The sequence below is a fragment of the Trachypithecus francoisi genome, unplaced genomic scaffold, assembly GCF_009764315.1.
Source record: "Trachypithecus francoisi isolate TF-2019V2 unplaced genomic scaffold, Tfra_2.0 Lachesis_group3, whole genome shotgun sequence".
NCBI classification, from domain to species: Eukaryota; Metazoa; Chordata; class Mammalia; order Primates; family Cercopithecidae; genus Trachypithecus; species Trachypithecus francoisi.
The window spans coordinates 84,028,272-84,045,512 of record NW_022681468.1 but is presented as its reverse complement, the minus strand read 5'-3'; the positions used below and the strand labels follow the sequence as shown (position 1 = coordinate 84,045,512).

Below are 17,241 nucleotides of genomic sequence, written 5' to 3'. Positions count from 1 at the left end.
GACTTAAAACACTTTTAATAGAGGCATTTTAACTTTTCTGAGTATTTGTTTCATTATTCTTCAAGTGAAAATTCAAAATGTTTATTACCATAATAAAATATGCATCAAATATTATTTTATTATGTGTTATCTGTCTTTGCTAAAAATAATTTCAAAAAATATTTTGGAATTTAATCTTAGCTGAAATTACTAGTTGCCCTACTAATTCAGCATTAAAAGTACAGTTGATTCTGCTTCCTTCCTCCATCATCGTAAACCATGGAGAAATACACTACCTGTAGACCAAGAGTGAAGGTAAGCAGCTATGTTGCCTTTTTGGTGTCTTCTGGTAAATTTCATGAATATATTGTCAATAGACTTGACAGGATTATGTCACCATTTTTCTCATTTGAAAATACAGAACACAGTAAATGATCTCATTCAAGTTCCAAAAGAAATAATTTCAGTTCAGAAGGTGATCTAATACAGAAGATAAATTTCGTTGTGCTGATTTGTGTTTTTAAGAGAGGTACCCAGAATTTAAATTTAATTTAATTATGTTGTGCTATTTATAATATAGAAAATACGGGCACATTTGAAGACCATATTAGAATTCAATTACACTAAAGACTAAGCTACAAAACTTCTCTGTGTTCTAAATTCATAATCATTGTATTAAATAAAACATCATACCCACATGTGTCCCCAGTAAGTATCAACCTTTATTAATGTTTTTAAATGAGATGTCTGCCTTAGTATGCCAGTTGACAAGGTGTCAGTCATTTGACCTTATGTAATTCTCTAATTTTCAGCTATCATTTTCTACTATTGCTCTGTGTGTGTGTGTGTGTGTGGTGTGTGTGTGTGTGTGTGTGTGTTCTCTAAAAACTTTTCCTTCTCTTTCAATCTCTTGTTTTTTAATTTTTTATGGAGAAGGCATTATAAAATCATCTTTAGGAAATATAGAAACACTTTTACAAAAACTTTCTACATTTGAACTAAAGGGGGCAGTGCTTCCTTTCATAAAGATAAATAACTTTATAGCTACGCACAGGGTTGCTCATAAGTAAAATGAAGGGTCTGTGGAAGGACATAAATAAAGCATAGGATGTTGAAGTCAGATTTGCAGCTCTCTGTGCAGGAGACAAGACAACCTGTGTCTTCACAGGAGGAATGGGCATGCTCCTGGGGGCATCATTGCTGATTCTGTGGCTTCAGCCAGTCTGTGAGTTGCGCATGGGAGGTTTGAATATAGTAGGAAAAGCTACAAGGAACACTACAAGGCTGGGAGATAATTGGAGAAGTTTTGTTTTGTTTTCCGAATCATGATGGTTTCCTGTGGGGACCTTAAAAATAAAACTGAAATCTGTTATTCTCTTTCCAAACAGGGGTAAATAGTCAACAGAAGAATGATGACCAGCAAGTTAAGCAAAATCCACCATCCCTGAGTGTCCAGGAAGGAGGAATTTCTATTCTGAACTGTGACTACACTAACAGCATGTTTGATTATTTCCTATGGTACAAAAAATACCCTGCTGAAGGTCCTACATCCCTGATATCTATAAGTTCCGTTAAGGATAAAAATGAAGAGGGAAGATTCACAGTCTTCTTAAACAAAAGTGCCAAGCACCTCTCTCTGCACATTGGGGCCTCCCAGCCTGGAGATTCTGCAATGTACCTCTGTGCAGCAAGCGCACAGTGCTCTCCGGGCACCTGCAGCCCATACTCAAACCTGCTTTGGGGACTCAGACTGGGAGGCACACAGACTCTCTTCCATTTACACATGGCAGTGTGAAAAATTATGCTTTGAAGTAAGTGAGGCAAGTTGAGTTTAAAGAAAGACTGATACATGACAAGTCTTACAAATAAGTTAAGAAAGTTCCCTGAGTTTTAGAGTGTTTAAGAGTCTAACCACTCTCCTTTTCTACTTTCAGAAAGAGGTTGCTGATTTAGCTAAAGCATAAATCTCTGGTGATGCTTTGTTTGTGCTAGCTTCTGGAATGAGGGTGCCCAGTCTCCCTTGTACACTAGGGGGCAAGAATGCGTGTTTGGAACGGGAAAACCAAGGTCATATTGTAGGTTCTTTCAGTGATGAACATTTCCTAAGATGTCGTTTCTTTTAGTTTTTCTCAGTGTACAGGCATTTCTGAGCAAAGAATTGCATATGTGAATACTAACCTATGTATATCTGCATATCTATAAACATTTCTATAAGTAGCATAACCATCAGTATCTATATTAAGTTAAACATTCGTTCTTATCGATGTCTCCAATGCTAAATCATTACCACATGGATCACACTAGCCTCCTCCCCTTGCTTATCCATAGATTCCCACTACAGGGGTGCACAGCCTGGCTCTCACTGTTAACAAAAAGTTATTCAGTAATACTTGTTACAACATGGTAAGGCTGTAATTTATTTAGGACCACCATGATAGGTACAGAGACCACTGCAACAGGACTTTGCAGTGAGAGAGAAGAACTGAACTCAACTCCGAATACAGCATAAACAAGTGGAGATTTCTAGCCAAGGGGCAGATTAGGGGTCAGTGAACGGGAAATTACTAAGAGGAAACATGAGAATCAAGGGATATTCTGGCTTGACCGGCCAAACAGGATTCTTGCTGAAGACAGCTCAGGGTAATCAGACATCAATCACCTGGGGGATGATAGAGGATGAGGAACTCAGTTAGATACGTAATCAGTGTAATCAGATATCAAGCGGAGGATGGCGAGGGCAGCAGGGGAGGTTGTGGTTCTTGCTAAACTGACCTGGAAGGATTCTTGTTAAGACTAGATTTTACAAGAAAATGCAGAGATGAGCTTAGGAGAAACTTCAAAAGCCTGACTAAACTTTGGTCAAGCAAATAATTTTTGTCATCACTACCCACTATTCATTTACATCATAGTCCAATTCCATTAAACATGTATAGTGGTATCAGAATTGTTACTTGTAGCTCCATGAGAAAGAATTTTATCACTTAAAGCACATTGCTGTATAATGGTAATAATGTCTAGATTATGTTGAACTTTTATTATTCCACCTGTTTTGTATATATTACATTAACTAATTCTCCTAATAATTATTTAAGACAACTATTAGAATAATCCATGTTGTAGTAGAGAAAACAGGCTGTGGGAGTTCAGGGATTTGCTCAGTATCACTAACTTTCTGAGAAAATAGAGTTCATGGTCACTCATGCTCCAAACCACCAGGTATGGGCCCCTCTTACAGAAGCTATTAACAAGTCACGCTTTTGAAACACTAGCAATTTTTTAAATTCTTAGCATGCGTTTCTTTATCATTGACCTAGAGAAGAGTGTGATTATCACTCGTAGAAAATTAAAAGCTGAAATCATGGTTTTATATGTATATGTATTTGTAGGTAAATGGTTAGAACTTGTTCCTCATTGGCTGATTTTCTGAAGCTGAAGATCTTTACAGTGAGAAGATACAGAAATTCAGGATGCTTCCCAAGAAGATGGAGAAGCCTCTGTAAATCTCATCACTTATGGCTTAATCTGAACAGTGACTTCAGAAACAGTGATTTCAGGAATGCTGAAGACATTTTTGATCAGAATAGGGGTGATACATAGGTTAGCTTAGCTTGGTTCATCTAGGGATCCTCATGGGGTTGGTTTAACTATGAGGTAAAATCTATAGATTGATTACTTCTCTCATATTTAATTCTATATTCCTCAACATGGATGTAAAGCTAACTCAGTGTGAATTAGATTTATTATCCCTCCAGATCCGGGAGCACCAATATCACATGCAGTATTTTTTCTGTTCTTTTTATGGCTTATATTGGTATAGGCAGGAAAAATTCCAAGATCCTTTTTGTAATGCATGTAGATGAGAATGAAAAGCAGGAAGGAATATTAAGCATCACTCTTCATACTTAGGGTGTTCCATGCACATCTCGGGCTCCCACTCTAGAGCCTCAGCTACTCTGAGTGGATAGTCTGCTGTACATATTCATTGCTCACAGGCATCCAGAGCCTGTTCCCAAATTCAAAGCTGTAGCCACAGATCCCAGCAAAATGCAGGCACATGACAGTTGCTGCTGTCTTAGTCTAGCAGGGTGTAGAGAAATGTAGCTATGATGAATCATTTCATTTCAGTTTCAAATAATATGGAAATTCAGGTGAATAATCAGTCCAGTTACTATGTATCCCTGCTCTTAACAAAACTATTTCAAATACCTTAAGACAATAAATCAGCTTTTCTTATTTTCAGATATATTTAACGTGATTTATAAATTATTGAAATCCATTATAAATTTCTGTTCCAATGGACAGTTTCCACTCTAACTGCTGTTACATTTACTCCATTTCATGTCTTGCATAATGGGGAGGGAATATATTAATGCTGTCTTTATCCTTCTAAAGCAACATAGAATCATACCAGAAAAAGGAATACTGCATCCAATGTTATCCCTGCCTTTTTGTTCAAGCTCTTCAGGCTGCTTCAACTTCCACATTTCATTCATTCCCACAGTTATCTATTTATATTCTTTTCTTACCTAGTATATTTGGGAAACAGCATTGGAAAAAACTACTTTCTAGCATTGTTCTAGCCATAGTGTGTTGTATCTTCTAGAGCAAGTGAATCAACTTCTTAACATTTTATATCAGGACCTTCATCTGTAGTGCAAGGACAATGATTTCCAGATAACTTTGTTCTCAAGTTTTATTCATCTTCCTCAATTAGCAATTGTTAACTGGGTGCCTGCTGAGTTCTGCATAAATGTTACATGCTGGGAAAAAAAGAGCTATGGAAAAATACATAATATCTTCTTTCACTAAATGTGTAGTCTAATTAGTTATGTAGGCAACTAATCAAACAGAGTAAAGTGAAATGAGGCCAACCTTGGGAAAGCAAAGGGAGGTATGAAGGCATATGGAAAGTCCCACCCCCATCTTAGCCTTAGAGTTGAGTCAGGGGCAGCCTGGAGTATGTCTTGCCTATGCTGAGACCTAAAGATTTAGTAGGAGTCAATCAAGTTTAAAGACAGAGAAGGTAGAGGAAGTGATCTTAAAGATAGAAATAGCATGTACAAGGCGACACAGAACACAATGAACCTGAGGACTAAAAGCCAGAATTATGCTATAATTAAAATCATATATGTCATAAAATGTTCAAACTACCACTGCAAAGTAGTTGTACCTTAATGCTCAATTTTATAAATGAGTAACCATAGTATTTGTGGGGTTACCAAATATGTTTTCTATTTACTTGAGATTTTACTTAATAAGGTTATTCATTTGATACCTAATATGTGTCTTAGACTCGAAAACAATAGATGCAAATGAGAAGAATAAGGCATTGTTTCTGCCTTCAGGGAACAGGTAATATTGCAGAGTGTATTACAATATAGTATAATAAAAGCCATCATAGGAGAAGCATAGAATATGACCATCTAGCAGTGGCATTTAACTCAGAAACTTGAATGTAAGGGAAAACCGCCTATGGGAGGTAGTATCTAAGTTAAGATTTGTAAAACAGTTAGCCAAAAGTGGAGTCAGAGAAAGGGTATCATAGAAAAAGATAAATAGAATGTACAAAGACATGAAGTCAATATTTAGTTTAAGAGAATGACATTAAACTAATTCAGAATGGCTACAGCATACAACTCAAAATGTATATCGGTAAATATAAAACTAAAGCAATAAGCAGAAACCACTTTGTGAAAATAATTAAAAGCCATTATGAGATGTTCGTACATTACATTATCTTGAAGACAATGATGAGCACTCGAAGAAATCTGCACAAGTAAATAGTACCATGAAATGTCACCATTTGAAATATTACTCTGAGTTCACATACTTATATATTATATCCATGTGCAGGTGTGTATATAAAATACATATGTAAAGTAAAAAATATATATATAATAAATTTTCCCTTGATACTTCCTTTTTCTCTTAATTCTGAAGTAATTCTTTCTGTAAAACAGTATATGGATAGGCCCTTCTTATAGCAAGAAAAAAGCCTATCCTGGACGAAAACTTACTCAAGAAAAGCCAAAATCCACAGTTTAATCAACATTCCTCAGTCTGGCCACAGGGGAGAGCTGTTTAAAAAGTGTTCTAGACAGGTGCATTTAGCTCTGTGCAGTTAAACTGTTGTCATGTGTCTCTGATTGGTTGTCCCCAAAGTTACAATATCCTGGAAACAATTGCAACAGGCCTTATTCTGAGTTCAAAGCAACTCCTACTAAGGAAGCCCATTCAGAAGCTGACTGGACATTCTGGCAGGCCGAGGATGGAGACTCTCCTTAAAGTGCTTTCAGGCACCTTGTTGTGGCAGTTGACCTGTGAGTACACGATTCAGTCTGGGAGAGGTTGTGATATGACAGCATCTTAATGACAATAGCTTTCTGTCTTGGGAAGGGCCCTTTTAAGAACCAAACCTAAGAAGCAAGGAAAATGTACTGTAATTATGTGGTGATGCTTAATGTTTTAAATAAGGAAGGAAGGAAGAAAATCACCCTTCCCTTCATGAGACTGAGTGTCTCATTCGATTGTCTTTCTGATCAGGGGTGAGAAGCCAAAAACCAGTGCAGGGTCCTCAAGCCATGATCCTCCAAGAAGGGGAAGATGCTATCATCAACTGCAATTCCTCAAAGGCTTTATATTCTGTACACTGGTACAGGCAGAAGCATGGTGAAGTGCCCGTCTTCCTGATGATATTGCTGAAAGGTGGAGAACAGAAGAGTCATGACAAAATAGTTGCTACATTTAATGAAAAAAAGCAGCAAAGCTCCCTGTACCTTATGGCCTCCCAGCTCAGTTACTCCGGAACCTACTTCTGTGGCGCAGAGACACAGTAATACCCAGGCCTCCAAGACCTGTACTCTAACCTAAAGCTGAGCCACAGGTGCTCACCTAGCACAGATGCTCACCACAGGAGTCTGGGGAACTTACCAGAGGCTCATCCATGATAAAAGAGAAACCTAAAGGAAATTCAGTTGCTTCAATATATAACACAAAAAGCGAGCCATGGCCTTGAGGTCATATCTAATTTGGCATTGTTTTCTTGATAATTATTTATTTATTTATTTATTTTATTTTATTTTTTATTATACTTTAAGTTCTAGGGTACATGTGCATAACGTGCAGGTTTGTTACATATGTATACTTGTGCCATGTTGGTGTGCTGCACCCATCAACTCGTCAGCACCCATCAATTCATCATTATATCAGGTATAACTCCCAATGCAATCCCTCCCCCCTCCCCCCTCCCCATGATAGGCCCGATGTGTAATGTTCCCCTTCCCGAGTCCAAGTGATCTCATTGTTCAATTCCCACCTATGAGTGAGAACATGTGGTGTTGGTTTTCTGTTCTTGTGATAGTTTGCTAAGAATGATGGTTTCCAGCTGCATCCATGTCCCTACAAAGGACGCAAACTCATCCTTTTTGATGGCTGCATAGTATTCCATGGTGTATATGTGCCACATTTTCTTAATCCAGTCTGTCACAGATGGACATTTGGGTTGATTCCAAGTCTTTGCTATTGTGAATAGTGCCACAATAAACATACATCTGCATGTGTCTTTATAGCAGCATGATTTATAATCCTTTGGGTATATACCCAGTAGTGGGATGGCTGGGTCATATGGTACATCTAGTTCTAGATCCTTCAGGAATTGCCATACTGTTTTCCATAATGGTTGAACTAGTTTACAATCCCACCAACAGTATAAAAGTGTTCCTATTTCTCCACATCCTCTCCAGCACCTGTTGTTTCCTGACTTTTTAATGATTGCCATTCTAACTGGTGTGAGATGGTATCTCATTGTGGTTTTGATTTGCATTTCTCTGATGGCCAGTGATGATGAGCATTTTTTCATGTGTCTGTTGGCTGTATGGATGTCTTCTTTTGAGAAATGTCTGTTCATATCCTTTGCCCACTTTTTGATGGGGTTGTTTGTTTTTTCTTGTAAATTTGTTTGAGTTCTTTGTAGATTCTGGATATTAGCCCTTTGTCAGATGAGTAGATTGCAAAAATTTTCTCCCATTCTGTGGGTTGCCTGTTCACTCTGATGGTAGTTTCTTTTGCTGTGCAGAAGCTCTTTAGTTAATCATATCCCATTTGTCAATTTTGGCTTTTGCTGCCATTGCTTTTGGTGTTTTAGACATGAAGTCCTTGCCCATGCCTATGTCCTGAATGGTACTACCTAGGTTTTCTTCTAGGGTTTTTATGGTATTAGGTCTAACATTTAAGTCTCTAATCCATCTTGAATTAATTTTCGTATAAGAAGTAAGGGAAGGATCCAGTTTCAGCTTTCTACTTATGGCTAGCCAATTTTCCCAGCACCATTTATTAAATAGGGAATCCTTTCCCCATTTCTTGTTTCTCTCAGGTTTGTCAAAGATCAGATGGCTGTAGATGGTGTGTATTATTTCTGAGGACTCTGTTCTGTTCCATTGGACTATATCTCTTTTGGTACCAGTACCATGCTGTTTTGGTTACTGTAGCCTTGTAGTAGAGTTTGAAGTCAGGTAGCGTGATGCCTCCAGCTTTGTTCTTTTGACTTAGGATTGCCTTGGCAATGCGGGCTCTTTTTTGGTTCCATATGAACTTTAAAGCAGTTTTTTCCAGTTCTGTGAAGAAACTCATTGGTAGCTTGATGGGGATGGCATTGAATCTATAAATAACCTTGGGCAGTATGGCCATTTTCACAATATTGATTCTTCCTATCCATGAGCATGGTATGTTCTTCCATTTGTTAGTGTCCTCTTTTATTTCACTGAGCAGTGGTTTGTAGTTCTCCTTGAAGAGGTCCTTTACATCCCTTGTAAGTTGGATTCCTAGGTATTTTATTCTCTTTGAAGCAATTGTGAATGGAAGTTCATTCCTGATTTGGCTCTCTGTTTGTCTGTTACTGGTGTATAAGAAGCTTGTGATTTTTGCACATTGATTTTGTATCCTGAGACTTTGCTGAAGTTGCTTATCAGCTTAAGGAGATTTTGGGCTGAGACAATGGGGTTTTTAAATATACAATCATGTCATCCGCAAACAGGGACAATTTGACTTCTTCTTTTCCTAACTGGATACCCTTGATTTCTTTCTCTTGCCTGATTGCCCTAGCCAGAACTTCCAACACTATGTTGAATAGGAGTGGTGAGAGAGGGCATCCCTGTCTTGTGCCAGTTTTCAAAGGGAATTTTTCCAGTTTTGCCCATTCAGTATGATATTGGCTGTGGATTTGTCATAAATAGCTCTTATTATTTTAGGTACGTTCCATCAATACCGAATTTATTGAGCATTTTTAGCATGAAGGGCTGTTGAATTTTGTCAAAAGCCTTTTCTGCATCTATTGAGATAATCATGTGGTTCTTGTCTTTGGTTCTGTTTATATGCTGGATTACGTTTATTGATTTGCGAATGTTGAACCAGCCTTGCATCCCAGGGATGAAGCCCACTTGATCATGGTGGATAAGCTTTTTGATGTGCTGCTGAATCCGGTTTGCCAGTATTTTATTGAGGATTTTTGCATCGATGTTCATCAGGGATATTGGTCTAAAATTTTCTTTTTTTGTTGTGTCTCTGCCAGGCTTTGGTATCATCAGGATGATGTTGGCCTCATAAAATGAGTTAGGGAGGATTCCCTCTTTTTCTATTGATTGGAATAGTTTCAGAAGGAATGGTACCAGCTCCTCTTTGTACCTCTGGTAGAATTCAGCTGTGAATCCATCTGGTCCTGGACTTTTTTTGGTTGGTAGGCTCTTAATTATTGCCTCAATTTCAGAGCCTGCTATTGGTCTATTCAGGGATTCAACTTTTCCTGGTTTAGTCTTGGAAGAGTGTAAGTGTCCAGGAAATTATCCATTTCTTCTAGATTTTCTAGTTTATTTGCGTAGAGGCGTTATAGTATTCTCTGATGGTAGTTGTATTTCTGTGGGGTCCGTGGTGATATCCCCTTATCATTTTTTATTGCGTCTATTGATTCTTCTCTCTTTTCTTCTTTATTAGTCTTGCTAGCGGTCTGTCAATTTTGTTGATCTTTTCAAAAAACCAACTCCTGGATTCATTGATTTTTTGGAAGGTTTTTTGTGTCTCTATCTCCTTCAGTTCTGCTCTGATCTTAGTTATTTCTTGCCTTCTGCTAGCTTTTGAATGTGTTTGCTCTCGCTTCTCCAGTTCTTTTAATTGTGATGTTAGAGTGTCAATTTTAGATCTTTCCTGCTTTCTCTTGTGGGCATTTAGTGCTATAAATTTCCCTCTACACACTGCTTTAAATGTGTCCCAGAGATTCTGGTATGTTGTATCTTTGTTTCATTGGTTTCAAAGAACATCTTTATTTCTGCCTTCATTTCGTTATGTACCCAGTAGTCATTCAGGAGCAGGTTGTTCAGTTTCCATGTAGTTGAGCGGGTTTAATTGAGTTTCTTAGTCCTGAGTTCTAGTTTGATTGCACTGTGGTCTGAGAGACAGTTTGTTATAATTCTTCTTTTACATTTGCTAAGGAGGGTGCTTTACTTCCAATTATGTGGTCAGTTTGGAATAAGTGCAATGTGGTGCTGAGAAGAATGTATATTCTGTTGATTGGGGTGGAGAGTTCTATAGATGTCTATTAGGTCTGCTTGGTGCAGAGATGAGTTCAATTCCTGGATATCCTTGTTAATTTCTGTCTCATTGATCTGTCTAATGTTGACAGTGGAGTGTTGAAGTCTCCCATTATTATTGTATGGGAGTCTAAGTTCTTTGTAAGTCTCTAAGGACTTGCTTTATGAATCTGGGTGCTCCTGTATTGGGTGCATATATATTTAGGATAGTTAGCTCTTCCTGTTGAATTGATCCCTTTACCGTTATGTAATGGCCTTCTTTGTCTCTTTTGATCTTTGAGGGTTAAAGTCTATTTTATCAGAGACTAGGATTGCAACCCCTGCTTTTTTTGTTCTCCATTTGCTTGGTAGATCTTCCTCCATCCCTTTATTTTGAGCCTATGTATGTCTCTGCATGTGAGATGGGTCTCCTGAATACAGCAGACTGATGGGTCTTCACTCTATCCAGTTTGCGAGTCTGTGTCTTTTAATTGGAGCATTTAGTCCATTAACATTTAAGTTAATATTGTTATGTGTGAACTTGATCCTGCCATTATGATATTAACTGGTTTTTTTGCTCGTTAGTTGATGCAGTTTCTTCCTAGCCTCGATGGTCTTTACATTTTGGCATGTTTTTGAAATGGCTGGTACCGGTTGTTCCTTCCATGTTTAGGACTTCCTTCAGGGTCTCTTGTAAGGCAGGCTTGGTGGTGACAAAATCTCTAAGCATTTGCTTATCTGTAAAGGATTTTATTTCTCCTTCACTGATGAAACTTAGTTGGCTGGATATGAAATTCTGGGTTGAAAATTCTTTTCTTTAAGAATGTTGAATATGGCCCCCACTCTCTTCTGGCTTGTAGAGTTTCTGCCGAGAGGTCTGCTGTCAGTCTGATGGGCTTCCCTTTGTGGGTAACCCGACCTTTCTCTCTGGCTGCCCTTAAGATTTTTTCCTTCATTTCAACTTTGGTGAATCTGGCAATTATGTGTCTTGGAGTTGCTCTTCTCGAGGAGTATCTTTGTGGTGTTCTCTGTATTTCCTGAATTTGAATGTTGGCCTGCCCTACTAGGTTGGGGAAGTTCTCCTGGATGATATCCTGAAGAGTGTTTTCCAACTTGGTTCCATTTTCCTCCTCACTTTCAGGCACCCCAATCAGACGTAGATTGGTCTTTTTACATAATCCCATACTTCTTGCAGGCTTGTTCATTTCTTTTTCTTCTTTTTTTCTTTTGGTTTCTCTTCTCGCTTCATTTCATTCATTTGATCGTCAATCGCTGATACTCTTTCTTCCAGTTGATCGAGTTGGTTACTGAAGCTTGTAGATTTGTCACGTATTTCTCATGTCATGGTTTTCATCTCTGTCATTTCATTTATGACCTTCTCTGCATTAATTATTCTAGCTATCAATTCTTCCACTCTTTTTTCAAGATTTTTAGTTCTTTGCGCTGGGTACGTAATTCCTCCTTTAGCTCTGAGAAGTTTGATGGACTGAAGCCTTCTTCTCTCATCTCGTCAAAGTCATTCTCTGACCAGCTTTGATCCGTTGCTGGCGATGGGCTGCGCTCCTTTGCAGGGGGAGATGCGCTCTTATTTTTTGAATTTCCAGCTTTTCTGCTCTGCTTCTTCCCCATCTTTGTGGTTTTATCTGCCTCTGGTCTTTGATGAAGGTGAAGTACTGATGGGGTTTTGGTATAGGTGTTCTTCCTGTTTGATAGTTTTCCTTCTAATAGTCAGGACCCTCAGCTGTAGGTCTGTTGGAGATTGCTTGAGGTCGACTCCAGACCCTGTTTGCCTGGGTATCAGCAGCAGAGGTTGCAGAAGATAGAATATTGCTGAATAGCAAGTGTACCTGTCTGATTCTTACTTTGGAAGCTTCCTCTCAGGGGTGTACTCCACCCTGTGAGGTGTGGGGTGTCAGACTGCCCCTAGTGGGGGATGTCTCCCAGTTAGGCTACTCAGGGGTCAGAGACCCACTTGAGCAGGCAGTCTGTCCGTTCTCAGATCTCAACCTCCGTGTTGGGAGATCCACTGCTCTCTTCAAAGCTGTCAGACAGAGTCGTTCGGGTCTGCACAGGCCTCTGCTGCTTCCCCTGTTGTTTTTTAGCTGTGCCCTGTCCCCAGAGGTGGAGTCTACAGAGACAGGCAGGTTTCCTTGAGCTGCTGTGAGCTCCACCCAGTTCGAGCTTCCCAGCGGCTTTGTTTACCTACTTAAGCCTCAGCAATGGCGGGCACCCCTCCCCCAGCCTCGCTGCTGCCATTTCGGTTAGATCGCAGACTGCTGTGCTAGCAATGAGGGAGGCTCTGTGGCCGTGGGACCCTCCCAGCCAGGTGTGGGTATAATCTCCTGGTGTGCCCGTTTGCTTAAAGCGCAGTATTGGGGTGGGAATTACCCGATTTTCCAGGTGTTGTGTGTCTCAGTTCACCTGGCTAGGAAAAGGGATTCCCTTCCCCCTTGTGCTTCCCAGGTGAGGCAATGCCTCGCCCTACTTCAACTCTCGCTGGTCGGGCTGCAGCAGCTGACCAGCACCAATTGTCCAGCACTCCCCAGTGAGATGACCCCAGTACCTCAGTTGAAACTGCAGAAATCACCGGTCTTCTGTGTCGCTCGCGCCGGGAGTTGGAGACTGGAGCTCTTCCTATTCGGCCATCTTGCTCCGCCCCGATAATTATTTAATTGCTTGGTAATTATATGACAGATAACTTAGATTCAGAGAAAATTACATAGATTTCAGTTTCAAAAACCATAGTGAATTACTATTTGACTGAAGCTACACATATAAACTCCTTTTGGATCTCTGCATTCCTATCTGAAAGTGAAAAGTAACCTCTCTTTCTTCTCCCAGGTACCCACAGCTTATCAATAGAAAGACAGCAAAAAAAAAAAAAAAAAAAAAAAAAAAAAAAATTTGTCTGGTTCTTTCTTGGACATGAGGATTGTACACGGTAAGTATTTAGATTGTTAATCTTGTTAGTTATCTGGAAAGGCCACTAGCAGTATTTTTTCCAAGGTTTTAAATATCTGTTTTGGGGAAATGGCATTTACAAGTACTTCGATTTTATATTGGCCTTGCCTTCTCTTCTCATTGTGCTTTATTCTGATTGATTTCCAGCTTTACCCAAGGAACCCTGAGTTATCTTACCAGTTTGCCCAATGGTCAAGATCCTTTCTCAATTGTTCCCTTACATCAACCCAGCACAACAATTCATGTAGGAAACACTCAACAAATTTTGATTGATTCATATATTGATAAGAATTGAGAATGGCCAGGTGTGGTGGCTCATGCCTATAATCCCAGTACTTTGGAAGGCTGAGGCGAGTGGATCACTTGAGGCCAGGAGTTCAAGACCAGCTTGACCAACATGGTGAAACCCTAACTCTACCAAAAATACAAAAATTAGCCAGGCATGGTGACACACACCTGTAATTCCAGCTACTTGAGAGACTGAGGCATGAGAATCACTTGAACATGGGATGTGGAGGTTGCAGTGAGCCGAGATCACACCACTGCACTCCAGCCTGGGTGACAGAGTGAGACCCTGTCTGAAAAAAAAAAAGAAAAAGAAAAAGAAAGAAAAAACAAATGAAACAATCACACACAGAATTCCTTCCATAAGATGAGTCTTCCACAAACATTCTACAGCTTGCTTAAATCTTTAGTCTTGTCCTATCAGTCTACCCTAGAACAAGAATTTAATTTTTCAACTTTCTATATTCATTTAGTTTTATCCACCATTTTTTTAATCAAAAAATTTTTAATTAATTTTTAAAACCTTAATTTAAAAAGATCTCCATGCTGGGAAAAAATTCCTTTCTCTTTAACAGAAGCCAGATTCCCATGCCTTCTTAGAAGCTTTTTATCAAAAACACAAACAACTTTATACACTTTGCCTATAGAATTGTTTCTCTTATAGCTAGTAGTTTGTTGTTGCTGTTTGGTTTTGTTTTGTCTTGTTTTGTTTTTGAGGCGGAGTTTTGCTCTTGTCACCCAGACTGGAGTCCAGTGACGCAATCTCAGCTCACTGCAACCTCCGCCTCCTGGGTTCAAGCAATTCTCCTGCCTCAGCCTCCTAAGCAACTGGGATTACAGGCACACACCACCATACCTGGCTAATTTTTTGTATTTTTAGTAGAGATGGGGTTTTGCCATGTTGGGCAGGCTGGTCTTGAACTCCTGACCTCAGGTGATCCACTCGCCTCAGCTTCCCAAAGTAATGGGATTACAGGTGTGAGCCACTGTGCCTCACCATAGCTAGTATAATTACATATATTAATTGTAATGTTACTTCTTAGTAACTCTTATTCTTAGTGAAAAACTGAGGAAGTAAGTAACTCTAATTAAGCACCATATACAGAGTTCAAGACAAAGGACAATCCCTGGAGCTAGGCTTCACCATATCCTAAAAGCCCAAATCCAAAAACATAGTTTATAGACAAGTTAAGTGTCAAAAATTGTCATAAAAACACATTTTATGATCTTAAAACATCTAGCAGAGATAATATCTGAACAATAGTCCTATGGACTCAGACAAAATGTCTAAATTCTGAAGAGGTTTCTATTTTATTTCACCAATAATTTTTAAATTGTCTTTATGTGTTAAAGATTACTAAAGTCACATGAACTTGAAGGTGTTTGAGTTAAGGTTTCTATTTTTCTCATAAAATATTTAAATGCTTACTTTTTCTATAAGCCAATTAATTAGAGCTCTTTCACACATTTTAGTAGTGAAACATCACATACACATAACACATATAAATATATAGACACACATATGTAATATATAAATATATAGACACACATATGTATATATAAATATATAAACATGCATATGTAATATAAATATATATAATATATAGACACACATATGTAATATATAAATATATAGACACACATATGTAATATATAAATATATAAACACGCATATGTAATATATAAATACATATAATATATAGACACACATATGTAATATATAAATATATATAAATATATAGACATGCATATGTAATATATAAATATATAAATATATAGACACGCATATGTAATATATAATATATATAAATATATAGACACGCATATATAATATATAAATATATATTAATATATAGACACGCATATGTAATATATAAATATATAGACACGCATATGTAGTATATAAATATATAAATATATAGACACGCATATGTAATATATAAATATATATAAATATATAGACACGCATATGTAATATATAAATATATAGAAATATATAGACACGCATATGTTCTATATAAGAACACAGAAGCAGATCTTATAGAACTATATGATTTATTTACCAGTTTTAAATAGTTGTTTTTATTCACTGTTCCAATTACCTATTTTATTGCTCTAGGCAACTGTTAGTTAGGCAACCCTAAATTTGCATTTCTTTTTTTTTTTTTTTTTTTTGAGACGGAGTCTTGCTCTGCCACCCAGGCTGGAGTGCAGTGCAGTGGCCGGATCTCAGCTCACTGCAAGCTCCGCCTCCCGGGTTTACACCATTCTCCTGCCTCAGCCTCCCGAGTAGCTGGGACTACAGGCGCCCGCCTCGTCGCCCGGCTAGTTTTTTGTATTTTTAAGTAGAGACAGGGTTTCACCGTATTAGCCAGGATGGTCTCGATCTCCTGACCTCGTGATCCGCCTGTCTCGGCCTCCCAAAGTGCTGGGATTACAGGCTTGAGCCACCGCGCCCGGCCTAAATTTGCATTTCTAAAGTGATAACTCTCAGGTGAAACGAGATAGAGGATTTGCATCTCAAAATATAGAGACAGGGAATTTAAGCTTTTTAAAGTTGGTTGTGTTAGAGGAAGATTGAAAACATGGATGCCAAGATAACACAAAATTATATAAATTTATCATAGGCTTTTATAATGTGACCAATTTCATTTAGATAGGTGCTTTTAATTTAGTCTCTTTTTTCTATCTGGACCATTGAATTCAAAGCATAACTCACACTAAATTTTGGATCGCCCAAAAGAGGTAAACACCATGAGGATTAGGACATGCCATGTTCTCACTGTGCATTTTGCTGCAAATACATTCCCCCTGAGGCTGGTGGGCAACCCATTGCCAATCAGCCCCCTCTGTGATCAGCCCATTCCCAAGCCATTATACACACCAAAGGCAAGTTTTTCACAATAAAAAGAAATTTCAAGTAACTCCAGAAGCAAAATTTTCTGGTAGTGCAATGCAAAGGAGAGCAGAGTTTTAGATCTGAAAGGATTCTGTCCATTTTCAACTCTTGGGATTCCCTGAGGAAAAAAAATGTCAGTTTCTCCCATAAATGCGTCTGTGGCACCTTTTCTGTTTTTTCTTAAGGAATCCCAGGCCGTTGGAGTTGTTTATTTTGTTTGTTTGTTTGTTTGTTTTTGTCTTCTTATGTGGCACTGAGAGTGGCAAGAGGAAGGAAAGGGCAATGGAAACAGAGAGACAGAGGGAGTGCACACGACTAGCAGGGCTTTAAGAAGAAATTCAGTTGCCTGAGAAATTTTTACAGAGAGAGAGAACAGAGGCCTTAAATCAGTAAGTAAATACATACAGAGCCTAAATATCAGTTTTAATTAAGTCAACTTTTGACTATACAGCCCTTTAAAGAAATCCTTTCAAATCTCTTATTATCAGATTTTAGCTGGGACAAACAGTTGATATTTCTGACTTTTGAACTTCTTTACCAAAAGATATCCCTCCAAGTGCC

The 17,241-nt window shown here is 38.4% G+C and overlaps 1 long non-coding RNA gene and 4 gene segments (V, D, J or C); 4 read left to right on the top strand and 1 right to left on the bottom strand.

Annotated features, from left to right (window-relative positions):
* Positions 1-17,241, top strand: part of LOC117070008 — a 677,437-nt gene that overhangs the window by 272,392 nt on the left and 387,804 nt on the right.
* LOC117070016 overlaps positions 1-17,241 on the top strand; it is a 705,780-nt gene that overhangs the window by 329,661 nt on the left and 358,878 nt on the right.
* Positions 1-17,241, bottom strand: part of LOC117070040 — a 405,055-nt gene that overhangs the window by 58,182 nt on the left and 329,632 nt on the right. The gene's annotated exons all lie outside the window — the stretch shown is intronic.
* Positions 1-17,241, top strand: part of LOC117070011 — a 387,464-nt gene that overhangs the window by 67,548 nt on the left and 302,675 nt on the right.
* On the top strand, positions 6,053-7,017 carry LOC117070037. The segment is given in 2 exon segments: positions 6,053-6,299; positions 6,523-7,017. Coding segments are annotated over 2 exon segments (345 nt in total).